This window comes from Ursus arctos, unplaced genomic scaffold (genome assembly GCF_023065955.2).
Source record: "Ursus arctos isolate Adak ecotype North America unplaced genomic scaffold, UrsArc2.0 scaffold_23, whole genome shotgun sequence".
Taxonomy (NCBI): domain Eukaryota; kingdom Metazoa; phylum Chordata; class Mammalia; order Carnivora; family Ursidae; genus Ursus; species Ursus arctos.
In genome coordinates, this window is record NW_026622908.1 from 33450450 (window position 1) to 33469092 (window position 18643).

Here is an 18643-nt window from a genome sequence, read left to right on the forward strand (position 1 = left end):
AATGCTCACAGTTAACGCATGGACATCAGCATCAAAAAATTAAAATGAAACAAAACAAAATTTCCCAAGTGATTATAATATATGAAAACCTGAGAGCCATTGGTTTATGTGTTGATGGAATTAGAACTATAAAAGTGCAATTCTGAATCTAATTTCACCACTATTGCCGGGTCACTATTTCCCTAATTTTCTCTGCAGATGAACAATTTACATTCACTGTAACCATGGAGTTGAATAGCAGTGTGAATGAGTTCATTCTATTTGGGTTGACACAGAATGTTCTAAAGGAGAAAGTCGTGTTTGTGGTCTTCTTGTTTCTCTACCTTGCAACTCTGATGGCAAATTTACTTATTATGATGACCGTAAGATACAGCCGGACACTTGGGAGCCCCATGTACTTCTTCCTTTTCCACTTGTCCTTTTCTGATGCCTGTTTCTCAACAACCACGGCTCCTAGGTTGATAGTAGATTCTGTATCTGAAAAGAAAGTCATCTCCTACAATGAGTGCATGACCCAGATTTTTGCAGTTCATTTCTTTGGGTGTTTGGAGGTCTTGGTGCTCGTCTTCCTGTCCTTTGATCGCTATGTTGCCATTTGTAAGCCCCTGCGGTACACAACCATCATGAGCCAGCAAGTCTGTGGCACAATGGTGAATGTGGCCTGGGTGGTATCTTGTATCCATTCTTCTTCACAGATTTTCCTGGCTTTGAAACTACCATTCTGTGGACCCAATGTCATTGATCATTATTTCTGTGACATGACACCTTTGCTGAAACTTGCATGCATGGACACTTATACAATCAATTTACTCATAGTTTTTAATAGCGGGGCTATCTGCATGGTAAGTTTCATAGTCCTGCTTACCTCTTATATTTTCATCTTACGTTCTCTGAATAACCAGAGTGCAGAAGGAAGAAAGAAAGCCCTCTCTACCTGCACATCCCACATTATTGTTGTCATCTTATTCTTTGTCCCATGTATATTCACATATACTCGCCCTGTAACTACATTTCCAGTGGACAAGATGGTGGCTGTGTTTTACACTATTGGGACACCTGTGCTCAACCCTTTGATTTACACTCTGAGAAATACAGAAGTGAAAAAAGCCATGAGGAAATTATGGTGCAACAAACTGTGACTTGCAATGGGAAAAAAGAGGACTCCAACTTCTAATTCTGTAACAGTTTAATAAAATTGGATTGACAGAAAAGAGAATATGTTTTCATCCCAACATGGACAATTGAATCCTCTCCCAGTAGGGTGTTTGGAGACATAAGTAGAATGACCACAGAACACAGACCCGTTTCATTTTGGGTCAATATCACAAAGTGCCACAATATCAATTGCACTTGTATTTGTGGGAAGATAAGCCCACTCCTCCCTTCTGCTCTGTGCACAGCAGCTTCTGAGTCAACTTCTGCTGCGTCTATAACTGTACCTCCCTAATTTCTACATTATTCTGGTTTGTGTTTCTCCTTCCCATGTTTCTGACCTGGGTTGTAAAATGTCCCCTGAACTTGCCTGATGTATTTTGTTGGCAAATCAGTTTTGACACTACCAAATCTGGATCTTAGCTTTTCTGGCTAAACTGTGAATAGCCCAAAGTTACTACAAGAAACTGATGATCCCACAGGAGCATACACATCAACTAATTAAGCCTCTATTTGGTGCTTGTCTTCCCTTTGTAACATCTTTAAAAATTGGCCCTTTTTTTGACTCTTAAGCACGTAGAAGGAGATAACTCATGACCTTCTATTCAAATAGTATAATTGAGTTATAACAAATATATTCATTGTATTGATCCACGATTTCTATGTACTTTAATATCTTTCTTCTCTGTTTATCATGTTTCTCATTATTTGTCCATATTCTTGGTTTCATATACATTTGTAATATAAGTCCACGGGCATTTCCCTAATTCTTGGTTGGTGAATTTGGGACATTTTTTTCCGATTCTGAGAGTTATATTATAAAAATCAACACCTCATGGATAAGATCATACATATGAGAAAAGCAGCAACTGACAGAAAAAAACAGAGCTAACATTATAATATTTCATCCAAAAAGGAAGATGCAAGGAAGTGTCTCACTGACTAGTGGGTAGGATTGCTTGGTTGCCCAGCATAGCATGTACACTTCTGGGTTGGGAGAAACGTTTCAGGCTATCGCTTCTTGAATTCTACCTCTATTAAGCAAACTTTGACTGGTAATTTGGCTTCCTGTAGAGATTTTCCTCTCTGGAGAGAAAAGTATTGATTAGTGACTAGAATAAGCACTTTGGTGTTTTGATTTATATTTTTCATGTATCTCATTAGATTTACATTCTAGTTCAGGTCCTGTTAACGAATGAGTGTTGACAACAGCAGCCAGTCCCTGTGAGAGTGGGCAATGAGTCTGTCTCTGAGTATAAATATAACCAAGACTATCTTCCTACAGATCTGGTGACTGAAGCTTGGAGTGTGGCAGATGAACCCATCTAAAGCCACTTTGAGAGGTTTTGCATGAGTATGCCTCCTTGAAGATAAAGTTCAACCTTCAAACTCTGATAATAAAAGTTTGGAAGATTTATCTAAAGATCATCTCCTGTACCAGAAAATCTCTCAAAGTACGACCCTATAAGGGTACCTGGGTGGCTGAGTGGGTTAAACTTACTCTGGCTCTTGGTTTCTGCTCAGGTCATGATCTCATTGGTTGTAAGAGTTAGCCCCATTTCAGGCTCCATGCTTCGTAGGGAGTCCGCTTGAAGACTTTTTTCCCTCTGCCCTTCCCTCCGCTCTCATGCTCTCTCTCTCCCTCAAATAAATAAATAAATCTTTTTAAAAAAGTACAAATCCTGTAGGTGATGAGTCAGGAATTTCTTGGTTGATAGCATAAGCATCAATAAGCTACTTGCCTTGCCACCTTTGCCACAAATTTATCCTTGCTGTTAATTGCTATAGTTAGTATTGCTATAGAAACAGAGGGAAGAAGAGAAAAGAGGAGAAAGGAGAAGTAGTAATGAAAGGGAGATTATGAAGGAGAGAAAGCTTTTAGCCTTGAGTTTTAGGAACCTCCATTAGGAGAATGTTTGTGGAAGATCACTGCTAATCAGGAAGACTTTTTTTTTCCTCTCTATCATTTCTGATTAGTGGAGATTTCTCTGAAAGTGCCTGTATTTAGGCAACTAAAGCTCAGAGGAAAAATTTCATTTTATAAGTTATATTGAAAGTAAAATAAAATCAAGGCATTTTGTGGCTTTAAATACCATCTCTATGCTGATAACTTGCACATTTAGACTTCCATCCCAGACCCCCCTCTTGAATGCCAGACTTGTGTACTCAGCTACTTGCTTGATACCATCCTTATGTATCTAACAGAAAACTTTATATTTAATGACTGATTTTTTCCCTTTCAAAAATAAATTTAATATCCTGGAAACCTGTGTGTGTATACATTTCAACATACTGGAATTCTATGTGTATATAAATTAACAACTTAATATTGGATATTTTAAATTCGTAGGCACTATTTGGATGGACTGTTATATAAACTTGACATATTGCTCAAGGTGGAACAATCTGAAATCCGATTTTTTTAAAAAACTAGTAGAGAGGATTAGCCTAAAGTGTTTTTGTCCAGTTACATTTTTGTTTTTGATATGTTTCAAATGTTCTATTTGATTCTTTCTAGGCAACCAGACATTTTGTGAGAATAACTTGACTAAATAATTTATTTTTTCAGGGTAGCCTTGTAAGGCAGGTTAAAAAGCCATAGAATTAAGGTGATTTAAACTGTATATGACTTCACCTGGAAGATATTTTGGGGCATAATTAAGCAGTCTTGGTAAAAATTGCCTTGCTGAAATACAAGATTCCTGAAACATCTAAGCCTGGGCTGCTTCACATTTACATAAGGAAACATGGTTCTAGAATAGTGATACTTTTTAAATGTTAAGTATTTTCATTTAGTTTCTTACAAAGGCATAATTGATACTGTGGTGTATGTACTCAGAATTCAGCAAAGATTATGAATTCCAGAATGATTGTATTGAGAAGTCTTGGGTCAAATTGAGCAAAACTAGGCTGATGTGGTTTAGTGCAAGCTGTGACCCTGTGGCTGAGCTGATGACTTGGTATCTGCTCAACCACTTCAACGATTTGTTGCTTCGAGGTGTCAGGGCAATCACCTTTCTTTGGTGTTGTGTATATTGCACAATTACTTTCAGAGTGAAATGCACATTTCATTACTGCTGGTTTTGCTATCAAATCTGGTGAAATTCCATCATGAGACAGTCATGTTGAGAAAACTTCCAGTGGCGCAGGTGTTCACAGGGACCTCAGTGTGGAGCTCAGAGGTGGTGTAAGGCGCAATCTTCACATTTCCAGGAGCGCAGACAACAGTATCCTCTAGTCACTCTGTGCACAATATGACGCAACATCTACCTGTGACTGCAGCATGCGTTCGGTCAGTACACTTTTTTCTTTTTTGTTTTTTTAAGATTTTATTAATTTATGTATTTGACACAGGGAGGGTGGAGAGAGAGAGAGAACAAAAGCAGGGGCAGCGGGACAGGGAGAAGCAGGCTCCCCGTTAGGCAGGGAGCGTGAATCTGGGTTCAATCCCAGGACTCTGGGATCATGCCCTGAGCCTAAGGCAGATGCTTAACTGACTGAGCCACCCAGCTGCCCCCACTTCTTCTTTTTTTAAAAGATTTTATTTATTAATTTGGAAGAGAGAGAGAGAGATATTCCAGGACCCTGGAATCATGACCTGAGCCAAAGGCAGATGCTTAACCAGCTGAGCCACCCAGGCACCTCTTAGTACACTTCTATTTGATTTTAAAGTAGTCATTCTTTAGATGTAAGTTGTCCTGTTTTGAAGCCTTTTTTTTTTTCCCAGTGGGCTTCACACCCACAATGGAGCCCAACAAGGGGCTTCAACTCATGACTCTGATATCGAGACTTGAGCTGAGATCAAGAGTCAGAGACTTAACCCACTGACCCACCCAGGCAACCTTGAAGAACTTTTTTAATACCCATGATTCCTGGGGCTTCTACTCTAATCCAGCCCTCCAGTTAGTTTATGTCAGAGGAGACACAATATAACAATTTTGGTAAAGACAGATTCTAACTCAAAGTTGCCAAACGCACCTCCAAAATATGGAAGTATCTTCAGTGAGTTGACAGTCTGTTCTAGAGCCAGTAGCCCTGAGGCTTTGACTGTCTGTGGGAAGCAGTCCATGGCTCCTGAAAAATGGACCTACTCCTCTACAGTGAGGAAGGAAGAGGCTCTGAGCTTTTACTTTTCTTTTCATCATGTTGAAGGCAAAGGAGAGAGTCTGGGCCGCCTCAGTAGCCAGGCAGACCCTGGCAAAGTTCTAAAGGAGAGAGAACCAATCTCAGAGTCCTGTCCTGATTTTCTCTAGGATCATGAAAACTAGAAGGGAACCAGCAGAGAAAGAAATAGATCCGAAACAGTAAAATAACTCCCTTGACAAAGGACCAGGAACCCTTCCAATGGTAAATAGTAGAAAAAGCACAAAGGATATGCCTGTAACATGGTTCCAGCACATTCTGCACAATTAGCCTGGATTTGATGAGGTCTGTAGGATGTAACACAATGGTGAAAATAATGTCTGCCAGACTCCCAGCCATGATGGAGCACCACTGGGAAATATAGTCCAGGTCATCTGTGAACAGCATTGAACTTGTGGTAGGCATGGTGCTGCAGGGGAAAAGGTGCAGGCATGCCATCATGTTTCCCTTCCAGGTCCTGGACTCCCTATGTCCCCAGGACCCCTCCCCCAGAATCACTACCACGCTGAGAACTCCCAACTGGTCCCATCCTGGCTTGGGAGACCAACAGTGACTGATTGTTGTTGCAGTCAAACATCTATGGCCTTCCCCAGAAAATTCCATCCTTCCAGTTTTCCAGGCCCAAAAGATGGAAGTCCAAAAAATTGATAATATCACAGCTCACACCTAACCTATTAGAAAAACTTTGCCTTCAGAATATATGCAGAATATGAACTCTTTTCCCACCAAGTCCCCTTTCATCCTGGTCTAAGCTGCCATAATTTCTCACTTAAATCATAGCCCTGAACTCAGAATTCTCCATACTTCCACTCTTGCTCTGCTAAGTCTATTTTCAGCATAGCACACTTCTCTCCTTAAAACCCTGCAGTGATTCCATTTTGCTCAGAGAAAAAGACCAAATTCTTACAATGATTTGACCTTGTATTGCCCTTTTGGCCTCTTCAGGTACTTCCATACTTGCTCCCTGACTCCAGCCATACTGGCTTCCTTGCAATTTCTTGATGACATCGGGCAGCCTTTCCCTGCCTAAAATATGGGTGCTTGCCCAGTAGCTTCATCTCCTTATGGCATTATTCTAATCTCTCCTTAGTAAGGCCTTCCTTATGCCTATTTAATATCAAATTCCTCTTAGCATGACTGATCCCTTTTTCTTGTTTGACTTTCTTTTTTTCTTTTTCTTTTTCTTTTTCTTTTCTTTTCTTTTCTTTTCTTTTTTTCTTTTTTTTTTTTCTTTTTTTTTTTTGTTTCTTTCAGAGAGATAGTGGGGAGGGGTATAGGGAGAGACATAGAGAGAATCTTAAGCAGGCTCCATGCCCCTTGCTGTTACTGTACATTGTCTCTGTTCCTTTCCGGTCTGTTCCTTTACTTTCAGGCTCTCTCTTCACTGAACAGATCCCCTTTAATATTTCTTGAAGGGCTGGTTTAATGATCACAAATTCTTTTAGTTTCTGTTTGTGCTGGAAGCTCTTTATCTCTCCTTCTATTTGGAATGACAGCCTTGCTGGATTAAGTGCTCTTGGATGCATAGTTTTTTATTTAGCACCTTCAATATATCATACCAGTCCTTTCTGGCCTTCCAGGTCTCTGTGGATAGGTCTTCTGCCAGTCTATTATATTTATACCCATGTAGGTTAAGGAACTCTTTTCCTGAGCTAGTTTCAGGATTTTTGCTTTGTCTCTGAAATTTGCAAGCTTCAGTATTATATCAAGGTGTTGACCTATTTTTAATGATTTTGAGGCAGGTTTTCTGTACCTCCTGGGCTTCAATGCCTGTTTCCTTCCCCAGATTAGGGATGTTCTCACATATGACTTGTTCCAAAATATCTTCGGTCCCTCTCTCTCTTTCCTCTTCTTCTGGGACCCCAACTAGTCTAATATTGTTCTGCTTTATGGTATCACTTATCTCTCAAATTCTCCCCTTGTGATTCAGTAGTTGTTTCTCTCTCTTTTTTGCAGTTTCTTTATTCTCCATCATTTTGTCATCTTTATCACTGATTCTCTCTTCGGCCTCATTTATCGTAGAAATTAGAGCCTCCTTTTTTTATTATATCCCATTAATCGCCTTTTTAATTTTGACCTGATTAGATTTTAGTTCTTTTATTTCTCCAGAAAAGGATACTCTAGTGTCCTCTATGCTTTTTTCCAGCCCAGCTAGTATGTTTATAATCCTTATTCTGAGTTCTACTTCCAACATCCTACTTATGTCCATACTAATCTGGTTCCTGGATGTCAGTACTGCCTCTTGTTCTCTTTACTGGGGCAAGTTCTTCCATCTTGTCATCTGTCCAGAGAAGAATAGATGAATGAGAGAACAAAATACTAAAATAGCAATAATGACCCCAGAGAAATATACACTAAAGTAATCAGAAGACACAGAAGCTGTAATAGAAAAAAGAAAAAGAGAGAGATAGAGAATATAATGAAATAGTTGAACAGAAAAATGCAATACATTAGATCCTGGGTATATTTTGGTTTCTTTTTTAGAAGAAACTAGATCTTAAAATTGTCAAGAAAGAAAAACTTATATATATTCAAAAATAAAATTAAATACAATGAAAAGGTAAAATGTACCCGTAAAAATGAAAATTAAAAAAGGCTAAAAAAAGCATTGAAAAAAACAAGATTAGTTGAAAAGGAAAGAAATAAATAATTTGAAGGACTAAAGAATCATGAGAAATAAATTTAAATTCTATATACTATTTTCCTCTAGCCCTGCAGTTCTGTAGTTCTGTGTGATCAATAAACTTGATGTTAGCTGGATGTTCCTGCTGGTATTCTGGGGGAGGGGCCTGTTATGCTGATTCTCAGATGTCTTTGTCCAGGACAGTATTGTACTACCCTTGCCAGAGGCCTGGACTCAGTGAAAGTGTGCCAGATTGTTCTATGTGGCTTTTGTTCCCTGAAATCTTTCCCCACTGCTTAAGAGGATGAGAATGAAAATGGCGGCACCCTGATTTCTAGCCTTAGGGATGAAAGTTCACGCTCTCCCCTCTTCAGTGAGCCCTCAGAGAAAAGCAATCAATCACTCTGGTCTCCCTGGTTTCACTCTGCACTCTATGTTCACCTAGTCTGTGACCAAGAATTTCTACAACCCCATTTCCAGTCTCCAAGCATTAGAGACTCTTGCAGCAGGCACCAGAGCTGTTCCTGCCAGGGAGGGGGAAGGGGGGATCTCTCCGTGGTTCTGCCACTGGCTGGGCCCCTGCCAGAGGATTGGTCACCAGACTGTGCAGCAGTTTGCAGTTTATGTCAACACTGACCAGAAAGCTGGTACCTGGGCTCCTTGTTTGCAACTGGCTTCCCTGCTCCACTGCCTAGGAGCTCTGCTGCACTAAGTCACCCCATTCTTTTTGTGGCCCTGGGGATGCTGACACCACACTGTCCCACCCGCGATTCTGCCCCACTTCACCTCCTGAGCACCTTTCAGGCAAACTTCTAAAAGCTCTCATTTTGTGCTCTATTGCTTATACCATTTTCCAGTACCTGGCTTAGTGAGATTCCCCCTCCCCCCCACCCCAGTTTATCTTCCCATAGATCGCCTTGGATTCATGTCTCCATACCTCCTACCTTGCAAAAAGTGGTGACATTTCCATTTATAGAATTGTAACAATTTTTTTTCAGATCTCTCATTGATTTTTGTAGGTGATCAGAATGATTTGATAGCTATCTAGCTGATTCCCAGAGACCAGATGAAATTAGGGTCCCCTACTCCTCCACCATCTTAACTCTCTCCCCAGTCTGCCGCTTTGAATAAGTGGTCAGAGTAGTCTTCATGGAGGACATCACATTTGAATAAATACTTGAAGAAGGGGAGGGAGGCAGCCATGTAGATATGCACTGCAGAAATGTGTTGGAAGGTTTGAGTCCAGTGATACGGGAACCCAGAGAGTATTAGATGAGGTCAGAGAGGGGTGGTGGGTCCAGATCACATAGAGCCTTGTAGGTTGCATTAAATGACTTCACTTTTGATGAGACCAAAGTGGAGCACCGTTGGAGAGCTTTGATCAGGGGAGAGGCAAGACTTGACTCACCTATTTTGTCTGACATTAGTATTCCTACCCTAGCTTTCCTTTTTGCTTCTATTTGCATGGTAGATGTTTTTCCATTCCTTCACTTTCAATCCACATGTGTCTTTATGTCTGAAGTGACCCCAACAAGTGAGTCCAACAATCTAACAAGAGGATATTTCAATTGTAATTATCTATGCAACAAACATGGGTGCAGTTAAATACATAAAACAACTACTATCAGACATAAAGGGAAAAAATGACAATAATACAATAATAGTAGGGAACTCTAACACCCCGCTTACACCAATGGACAGATCATCCAGACAGGAAATCAGTAATTAGGAAAAAGTGGCTTTGAATGACACACTTGACCAAATGGACCTAACAGATATATTCAGAGCATTTCATCCAATGTAGCCAAAGACACATTCTTTTCAGGTGTACAGGAAACATTCTCCAGAGTAGATCACATGTTAGGCTACAAAATAGGCCTTAATAAATTCAAAAAGATTGAAATCATATATAACTTTTTTGACCAAAATGGTATGAAACTAGAATTACCCACAAGAAGAAATGTAGAAAGAACACAAATACGTGGAGGAAAATAACCTGATCCTAAACAATGAATAAGTCAACCAAAAGAGATCAAAGAGGAAATAAAAAAAAAAATACGTGGAGACAGATGGAAATGATAAGGGGTTAGTATCCAAAAGATATAAAGAACATATACAACTCACCACCACAAAGACAAATTATCTGATTTAAAAAAAAGACATTTTTCCAAAGAAGACACACAAATAACATGTCAACACATCAAAAGATGGTCAACATCACACATCATCAGGGAAATACAAATCAAAGCCACAGTGAAATAACATCTCACACCTGTCAAAATGACTAAAATTAATAAGACTAGAAAGAACAAATGTTGGCAAGGATGTGGAGTAAAAAGAACCCTCGTGCATTGCTGGTGAGAATGCAAACTGATGCATCTGTTGAGGAAAGCATTATGGTGGTTCCTCAAAAAAAAAAAAAAAAAAGAATTATCATATGATCCACTAATTCCACTACCAGGTATTTGCCCAAAGGACACAAAAACAGTAATTTGAAGAGATATATACAGCCTTCTGTTTATTGCAGTATTATTTACAATTGCCAAACTATGGAAGCAGTCCAAGTATTCAATGGTAGGTGAATGGATAAAGAAGATGTATATATGTACAATGGAATATTACTCAGCTTTAAAAATAATGAAATCTTACCATTTGCAGCATCATGGAAGGACTTGGTTTAATGTTAAGTGAAATATATCAGACAGAACAAGACAAATATCCTAAAATTTCACTCATATGTTGAATTTAAGAAAAAAGACAAAGAAAAGAGGAAACAAACAAAAAACCCAGACTCTTAAATACAGAGAATAAACTCATGTTTCCCAGAGGGAGGTGGGCAATGGGTGAAACAGGTGAAGTGTTTGAGAGTACACCAGCCATGGCAAGCACTGAGTAATGTATACAATTGTTCAATCAAAATTGTACATAAACTGTAACTTGATTTAAAAATTTTAAAAAATGTAAAAGCATTTTCTTTTTTTATAATAATTTTTTATTATGTTACGTTAGTCACCATACAGTACATCCCTGGTTTCCGATGTAAGGCTCGATGATTCATTAGTTGCGTATAACACCCAGTGCACCATGCAATATGTGCCCTCCTTACTACCCATCACCGGCCTATCCCAATCCCCCACCCCCCCTCCCCTCTGAAGCCCTCAGTTTGTTTCCCAGAGTCCACAGTCTCTCATGGTTCATTCCCCCTTCTGTTTACCCCCCCTTCATTCTTCCCTTCCTTCTCCTACCAATCTTCCTATTTCTTATGTTCCATAAATGAGTGAAACCATATGATAATTGTGTTTCTCTGCTTGACTTATTTCACTTAGCATTATCTCCTCCAGTCCCATCCATGTTGCTGCAAATGTTGAGAACTCGTTCTTTCTGATGGCTGAGTAATATTCCATTGTATATATGGGCCACATCTTCTTAATCCAGTCATCTGTTGAAGGGTATCCTGGCTCCTTCCACGATTTAGCTATTGTGGACATTGCTGCTATGAACATTGGGATGCATATGGTCCTTCTCTTCACTATATCTGTATCTTTGGGGTAAATACCCAGTAGTGCAATGGCTGGGTCATAGGGTAGCTCTATTTTTAACTTTTTGAGGGACCTCCACACTGTTTTCAGAGTGGCTGTACCAACTTGCATTCCCACCAACAGTTTAAGTTGGATCCCCTTTCTCCACATCCTCTCCAACATTTGTTGTTTCTCACCTTGTCCATTTTTGCCATTCTAACTGGCATAAAGTGGTATCTCAATGTGGTTTTGATTTGAATTTCCCTGATGGCTAATGATTTGGAACATTTTTTCATGTGTCTGTTAGCCATTTGTATGTCTTCATTGGAAAAGTGTCTGTTCCTATCTTCTGCCCATTTTTTGATTTGATTATTTGTTTCTCGTGTATTGAGTAAAAGCATTTTCATTTCCATTTTGTTTCTCTTCTTTCCTTACTTACTGGCTTAATGGCTTCAAAATATTTTAGAAGTTATAGAAATTTTAATTAGTAGTTTTCATTGCAATAATTTATATTTTATTAGTAACATTAAGATGGATAATAATTATTATGTCTACAGTAACATTTTCTAGAATAGGAAACTGTGGGAAGTTAAAAAATTTGCTTAAAGTCAGAGAGACATAAATCATGAAGCTAGAATTGAACGTTGTCACTTGTGTTGAAATGTGTATATGTGCTAAGAGCTTTGTGGGCCTTTAAAAAAGATTGGACATAAAGAGCAGAGCCTTCAGAAACTTTTAGTAGTCTATACCACAGAGTGACTTTAAAGGTGTAGTTTTTCCTTGGAGCAGAGACATGAGTGGAGGATTTGGTAACTGAAATGAGTGGGGTCCCGTTGGGAGACTAGGAGGGGAGAAGGGCTCTGAGGACAGAATCTGCCTGTTGACAGCTTTACTCGGGATTCCTTGGCACCATGGTTTGCTGTGATCCAGGGCTGACTGAGCTAAGTAGTTCATAGAGCATATCCTTTGGGGTTGGCTGGGAAGGGCAGAGTCCTTATCCCTCCAAAGACTGAGTATTTGTGAATCTCTCTGAAATCTCTATAAATATCTGTTGGAGGAAGAAGAAATGTTTCCTCCATGTGCTCCACTAGGGAAATGTTCTGGGGTAATACAGCTGGCTTTAGAGGTGTTTCTATCACAGAACAGTGGGGATAATTCCTTTTTACTCTAGAAAGTTCTAAGAGTAGAAGTAAGAAACTTTCTGCTGATATTATAGACCCTTTTGAAAAGTCTAACTCAAGCCTCCTGGGAAAGATTGGCTATCTGTGGAGTATCTTCTCTCCCCATAGATCCTGCAATGGAAAGCCAAGTAGACATAGTTGAAGTACAGTTTGCATGTTGCAAACACACTGCACATGATTCATCTTCAAATTAAATCAGAATTGCAGGAGCAAAAACTATGAGCTCTCTATTGGACTTCATCTCTTTCTGTATAAGAAATAAGGTAAGTTTACAAGCCCAACTAAACTATGTACTTTTTCTTGCCTCCCATTCAGGACTCAGTTCTCATGCAGTTGCCATTATATAGTTCTGTTCCCCTAGAAGCATGAAGTTCCAGAAACATATTTATCTCAGTGATGAGAAGATTCTGATGTGTCAGGGTTCCTGGCTTCCCCTGGCCTCTTCTTGATGCAGCACTGTCTCAGGTCTAATTCTTATTGAAACAGAGGTACATTGAAGGGGGCAGAGGTATATTCTCCTATATGGGGGGATTTTTTATTTGCAAGGCTGAAGGTCAGGAGAAGGATAGGGATATATACTGACCATATGCAATCAGTAGGCATTGCTACTGTAATGGCATAATTCTATGATACTGTGATACTGGTTGTTCTGATATTAATGATACTAATGTTGGCTGCCCAAAACTACTGTCACCTAAGAATTATATTCTCTTTCCAGTGTTGGAGTAAGGGACGATATATGGAGAGGAGGAATGAGAAGTAAACTTTCTAGTGAAGTCCTAAGAGGAAGCACTCTTTTTTTTTTTTTTAAAGATTTTATTTATTTATTTGACAGAGATAGAGACAGCCAGTGAGAGAGGGAACACAAGCAGGGGGAGTGGGAGAGGAAGAAGCAGGCTCATAGCAGAGGAGCCTGATGTGGGGCTCGATCCCGGAACTCCAGGATCACGCCCTGAGCCGAAGGCAGACGCTTTAACCGCTGTGCCACCCAGGCGCCCCAAGAGGAAGCACTCTTTATCCCTAAAAATGTTCTTTGCCCAGCCTTCCACTGTGGATTTATAATTAAATAGAAATATAAATGCTGGTCTCCGTTTTTGACACATCCTGAATTTTCCATCCATTTGATAGTGAGGACATGTACTGGACATGCCAATGGTTTTCTTCCTTACCTATTTATGGGTTCTGGCTTTATGCTGGCTATACCCTTATGGTTGGAGTCTGATGCTTTGCATGGCAGTGGAGTGTTCAAGAGGGAGAAGTTGCCATGGAGCACAAAAGCTACAGATCCGGCACTGGTTTATTTCTGACAGCTCTCTGCCAAACTGCCTGCCAGCCTACCTGAATTGCACAAAACAGAACAGCGTGAACTTGCCTTACTTGGTATAAAGTCAAATGAACAAAGATATTAAAGCAAAAAGAAAGAAGGCTATAATTAAGTGTTGTATGATTCATTAAACACATACACACACAAACGTTTTACCAGGGGGAGGCCCTTAGCAAGATAGTTGTTCGGGAAAATGTGGAAGTCTTTGCTGAGGAGATGGCATCTGAACTGGGTCCTCTGTGCACCGGTAGCAATGGAGAGTGGAGGTTGTATCAGGGGAAGGGCATTTAGCCACTAAGAACTATTGAAAATTCAGTGAATGAGATGGTGTGGGCATATTTATGAGGGACAGCAAGTGTCAGGCGTGGCTGAAGCATGCATGCCAGAGGCACTGGGAGGAAAGGTGGTGAGCAGGATTGTGGCCCAGCGCTCGAGGGCTGTGAAAGTCATGGTGAGTGTTTCAGCATTTGCATTTGAAGACCATAGTAACCATTTAATCATATTTATGATTCATCATATTTTTAGAATGATTACTTTTCCTTTTCAAGTTATAGCAAGGAGTTAAAAAGAGGGAGAGGACGGGGAGGGAGGAGAAAGGGAATATCTGTAATAGTGTCCTTTCTTTCTGTTTAGAAACTTAGAATGTCCACTTAACGAATTCTAGGATTGGCCATTTGTAATACCCACCTTTTTGAAATACTAGCCTGATTTTCTGGTGTCTATGAACTAATAATGCGCACAATGAAAACTCACGTAGATATCTCACTCAGTGTGTTTTTTTTCCTTCCACAAAATAGTGTGAGACATTTTATTTATACTTCAATGAATACTAGACATTGTATGAGAAGAATTATTATGTTCTATGATTTGGGAATCTAAGATGATCCTGCTTTTAGGGCAGTGAAAATACTCTGTATGATATTATAATGATGGGTGCATATCATTAACTTGGTTCCAATTCCATAGAATGTATTACACCCAGAGTGAACCCTAGGGTAAACTCTGGGCTCTGGGTGATGATGTGTCATGGTTGTGAGAAATGTGCCACTCTGGCAGGAGATGCTGATAATGGCGGGGGGGGGGGTGATATCTGTGTGGGGGCAGGGACTGTATGGGGACTCTGTACCTTTCTAGGTGTTGCTGTGAATCTAACACTGCTCTAAAAAAATAGTCTTAACAACAACAGAAAAGATGAAAGCAACAATAGAATGATCCTATTAACACTGAGGGGAGCTGTGTAATTTTGCTATCCACCCCGCCCCAGAGACAGCTAAGAGTAGGCACTCCTGGTCCTTCACTGTGAGCGGAAGTAACAAGCCTGAAACCATCACAGATTCATGTTGTTGGGGATACAGCAAATACACTTGTATGCTTTCCACTGAGTTTCTCAGTGCAGGGGATACAAAGATGGATGTCTTCAGTGCAACTCTGACATCTTGAAGGAGGGAGATGCTTCATTACAGATAAGCTCAAATTCCAGTTGGACTCAATTTAGAAAAAAGAGAGATGACTAAATTTTCTTAAACTGAATAATTTTGTTCTTAGGTGCTGAATAAATCTTAATAAAATCAGTTCTCATATTTTGTATGTCTCCAGATTTTATATTTGACCACAAGAATATATGCAAACTTCATTATCTGGCTCTCATGTCCTTTGGCAGGGAGGAAAATTTCCTTTTCCGAGTTTATCCACAATGACTTTAGAATCTGTCTAAACCAGAGATTTCATATTGATCTCTTCTATTGGCCCTACCATCTCCATTAAAACTTATTTGATTTTATTTCTTTCACCTCAAATGCTTTCTCCCCTCTGATTTTCATATCTTTTGGATCACAAACTCTACAACTAAGGGCCTAATTTATTTCCCCTTTCCTCCTACATAATGAAGCTGTTATGTACCTTTTACTGTTTTTTAGTATTTATTAAAGATATTTGGAGTTGTCATTTCCAGCTTTTGACCACCATGAGCAAATTAGCACGATCCACAGTGCCAATATGATTTCAGCCAGTCAGCAAAGGAAATTGGCGTGTAAAATAGTTGTGTGGCTCTATTACGGGTAAAGGACAGGTAGATTAACAACTTTGAAAGTTGATATTAATAATCGGAATGTTCATACTAATACTCATAATGAAAGTAATCATTCCAATTGCAGGGAGTACGGACCTGCGTTTCCCATGCTTTGTACATACCGAATTATTTAGCCTTCATAGATACCCTACAGAGTAGGTTGTTTTACTCTTAGTGTTCACAGGTGAAGAAAATCAAGCACTGAGATATCAAGGGACTTGTTAAATATGGCACCATAGTGGGCAGCAGGTGGGGTATGTGGCTTCAGCTGTGTGGCTTCAGCCTCTATGCACTAGGTGCTAACAGATGTGCTCACCTACCTCTCTGCTCTGCTTTAGAATAGCTGCGTCTCAGGGAATCTGGCTTAGAACCTGTCTTTCTTCAGTTAAAGTTACAGTTCAGCTCTTAACATAATTATGAATTTTTCACTACCTATCTATCCTTTAGGAATTTGTATTCTTCTCTCTGCAGATGATTTGTATTCTTTTAACACCAGTCACAAAATGCCTTACATAATGAATTATTTCATTTACGTTTATCTTAAAACTCATGCTAAATTATTATGAATGGGAGCATATTGCCTGTTCTTTACGATAACTCCAGAGAATTGTGATTCAATATTTAAAATAAAAGATAATTATAGAATTAGGAGAGAAGTGAATAGATAGTATAATTTTAAAGTGTTTTGAAAGTAGACTAAGTTAAAATGGGGAAATTGGCAGCTTGGACGATATGAAAAGAAAAACATCACAGAAAAATAGAAAAAGTAAAAGCCTAATAGTGAAAGAAGCAGAGGCTGGAACTTACATAGTTCTTGCTTATTATGAGCCAGATCTTTTTTTCATTTTATCTGCAGAGGTAAACATGATTATGTTTAAAGTGGCTTTCCCAAGTGAGTAAATAATAGAACTCACATTTGAACTCAAGACATCTGACTCTAGCAGCTGTGTTCTTGGTCAAGATGTAATTATTTTGCTTGACTAATAGTCATTCCAGGTAAAATAACAAGATTGTAAAATATGAACTGACAAAGGATAATAAATTATCAGAAGAGGAATATTTTCATAAAAATGTAGTAAAAATGGGGGTGCCTGGGTGGCTCAAGTCACAGTCCCAGGGTTCTGGGATCAAGCCCCTCAATGGGCTCCCTGTTCAGCAGTTAGAGGTAACATAACATAGAACAAAAAGAAGGAATTCAGAAGTCAGTCTACTGGTCTTCCCATGATGTCACTTCTTTTCTTCTCTTTGCAGATTAATCCTTTGTCAACTGCACCCTACCTGCAGCCACTCCTATGGCAATGAATAGCAGTGTGACTGAATTCATTCTGTTTGGGTTGACACAGGATGCAGGAAAGCAGAAAGCAATATTTGGGGTCTTGTTGATTCTTTACCTTGCCACTCTGCTGGGGAACTTTCTCATTGTAGTGACTATTAAAGCAAGCAGGACCCTCGGGAGTCCCATGTACTTCTTCCTATTCTATCTGTCCTTTGCTGATGCCTGCTTCTCTACAACCACAGCCCCCAGATTGATTGTGGATGCCCTTTCTCAGAAGAAGTCCATTTCCTACAATGAGTGCATGACTCAGGTCTTTGCAGCCCACTTCTTTGGGTGCATGGAAATCTTTGTGCTCATCCTCATGGCTTTTGATCGCTATGTAGCCATCTGTAAGCCCTTGCGATACACGACCGTCATGAGCCGCCATGTCTGCAGTGTGCTGGTGATTCTGAGCTGGGTGGGATCCTGTATCCACTCTTCAGCTCAACTTTTTCTGGCTTTGAGATTGCCTTTCTGTGGCCCCAATGTGATTGACCACTATTTCTGTGACTTGCAGCCCTTGTTGAAACTTGCGTGCATGGACACTTATGTGATAAACTTGCTAGTTGTTTCCAACAGTGGAGCCATATGCATGGTGAGTTTCATAATCCTGCTTATCTCCTATGTCGTCATCTTGTACTCTCTGAGAAAGTACAGTGCAGAAGGAAGGCGGAAAGCCCTTTCCACCTGCACCTCCCATTTCATGGTGGTTGTCTTATTTTTTGGTCCGTGTATATTCATATACACACGCCCAGCAACCACATTTCCAATAGACAAGATGGTGGCTGTGTTTTATACAATTGGGACACCCTTGCTCAATCCTCTGATCTATACACTGAGGAATGCAGAAGTGAAACATGCCATGAAAAAGTTATGGTGTAGCCAAGTATGACTTCTGTTGATACATGATATTCAGGGATTCTAATGTGTATTTCCTTAACAGCTTGGTTTTCCTTCATAGACATGAAAGATAAAATATTCCCCCAGTGCAAAAAAAAAGAATTAATTTTAATTGTACTAATATTTTGTATATTTATTTGTATTAATATTAATAAATATTAATAAATACATATATTCTGGTATTCTGAGAGGATTGCATTAGAATAGGGTTACTTACAGTCCATAGCCTTTTTGAACAACCTGTGATGGCCGTTAGTTGAATGCTATTGATATCTGATCTTGTTCACATGATAATTTAACTTCCTGTACAAATTTGTCTTCAGAAAGAAAGTACTGACTAGTTAAAGAATGATCATGTGTGTGCACAAACCAATTCTTTCTCTAGATTTTATTCTAGTCTTTAAGAGTGTGGTCATAAG

The 18643-nt window shown here is 39.5% G+C and overlaps 2 protein-coding genes and 1 pseudogene across 2 annotated transcripts; 2 read left to right on the top strand and 1 right to left on the bottom strand.

Moving 5' to 3' along the window:
* The first annotated feature begins 224 nt into the window (after positions 1-224).
* LOC113246428 (olfactory receptor 4C11-like) lies at positions 225-1139 on the top strand. Its single transcript, XM_026487037.4, has one exon. It carries the CDS (start codon positions 225-227, stop codon positions 1137-1139), a length of 915 nt encoding a protein of 304 aa, XP_026342822.1.
* A 3921-nt stretch (positions 1140-5060) lies between these two features.
* On the bottom strand, positions 5061-5898 carry LOC113246455 (solute carrier family 25 member 43-like; annotated as a pseudogene).
* An 11403-nt stretch (positions 5899-17301) lies between these two features.
* LOC113246460 (olfactory receptor 4C11-like) lies at positions 17302-18216 on the top strand. Its single transcript, XM_026487067.2, has one exon. The coding sequence runs from the start codon at positions 17302-17304 to the stop codon at positions 18214-18216; it is 915 nt and encodes a 304-aa protein (XP_026342852.2).
* Positions 18217-18643: the final 427 nt, after the last annotated feature.

Coding starts and splice junctions, on each gene's coding strand:
- LOC113246428 (XM_026487037.4), top strand. CDS start 225: ATGGAGTTGAATAGCAGTGTGAATGAGTTCATTCTATTTGGGTTGACA.
- LOC113246460 (XM_026487067.2), top strand. CDS start 17,302: ATGGCAATGAATAGCAGTGTGACTGAATTCATTCTGTTTGGGTTGACA.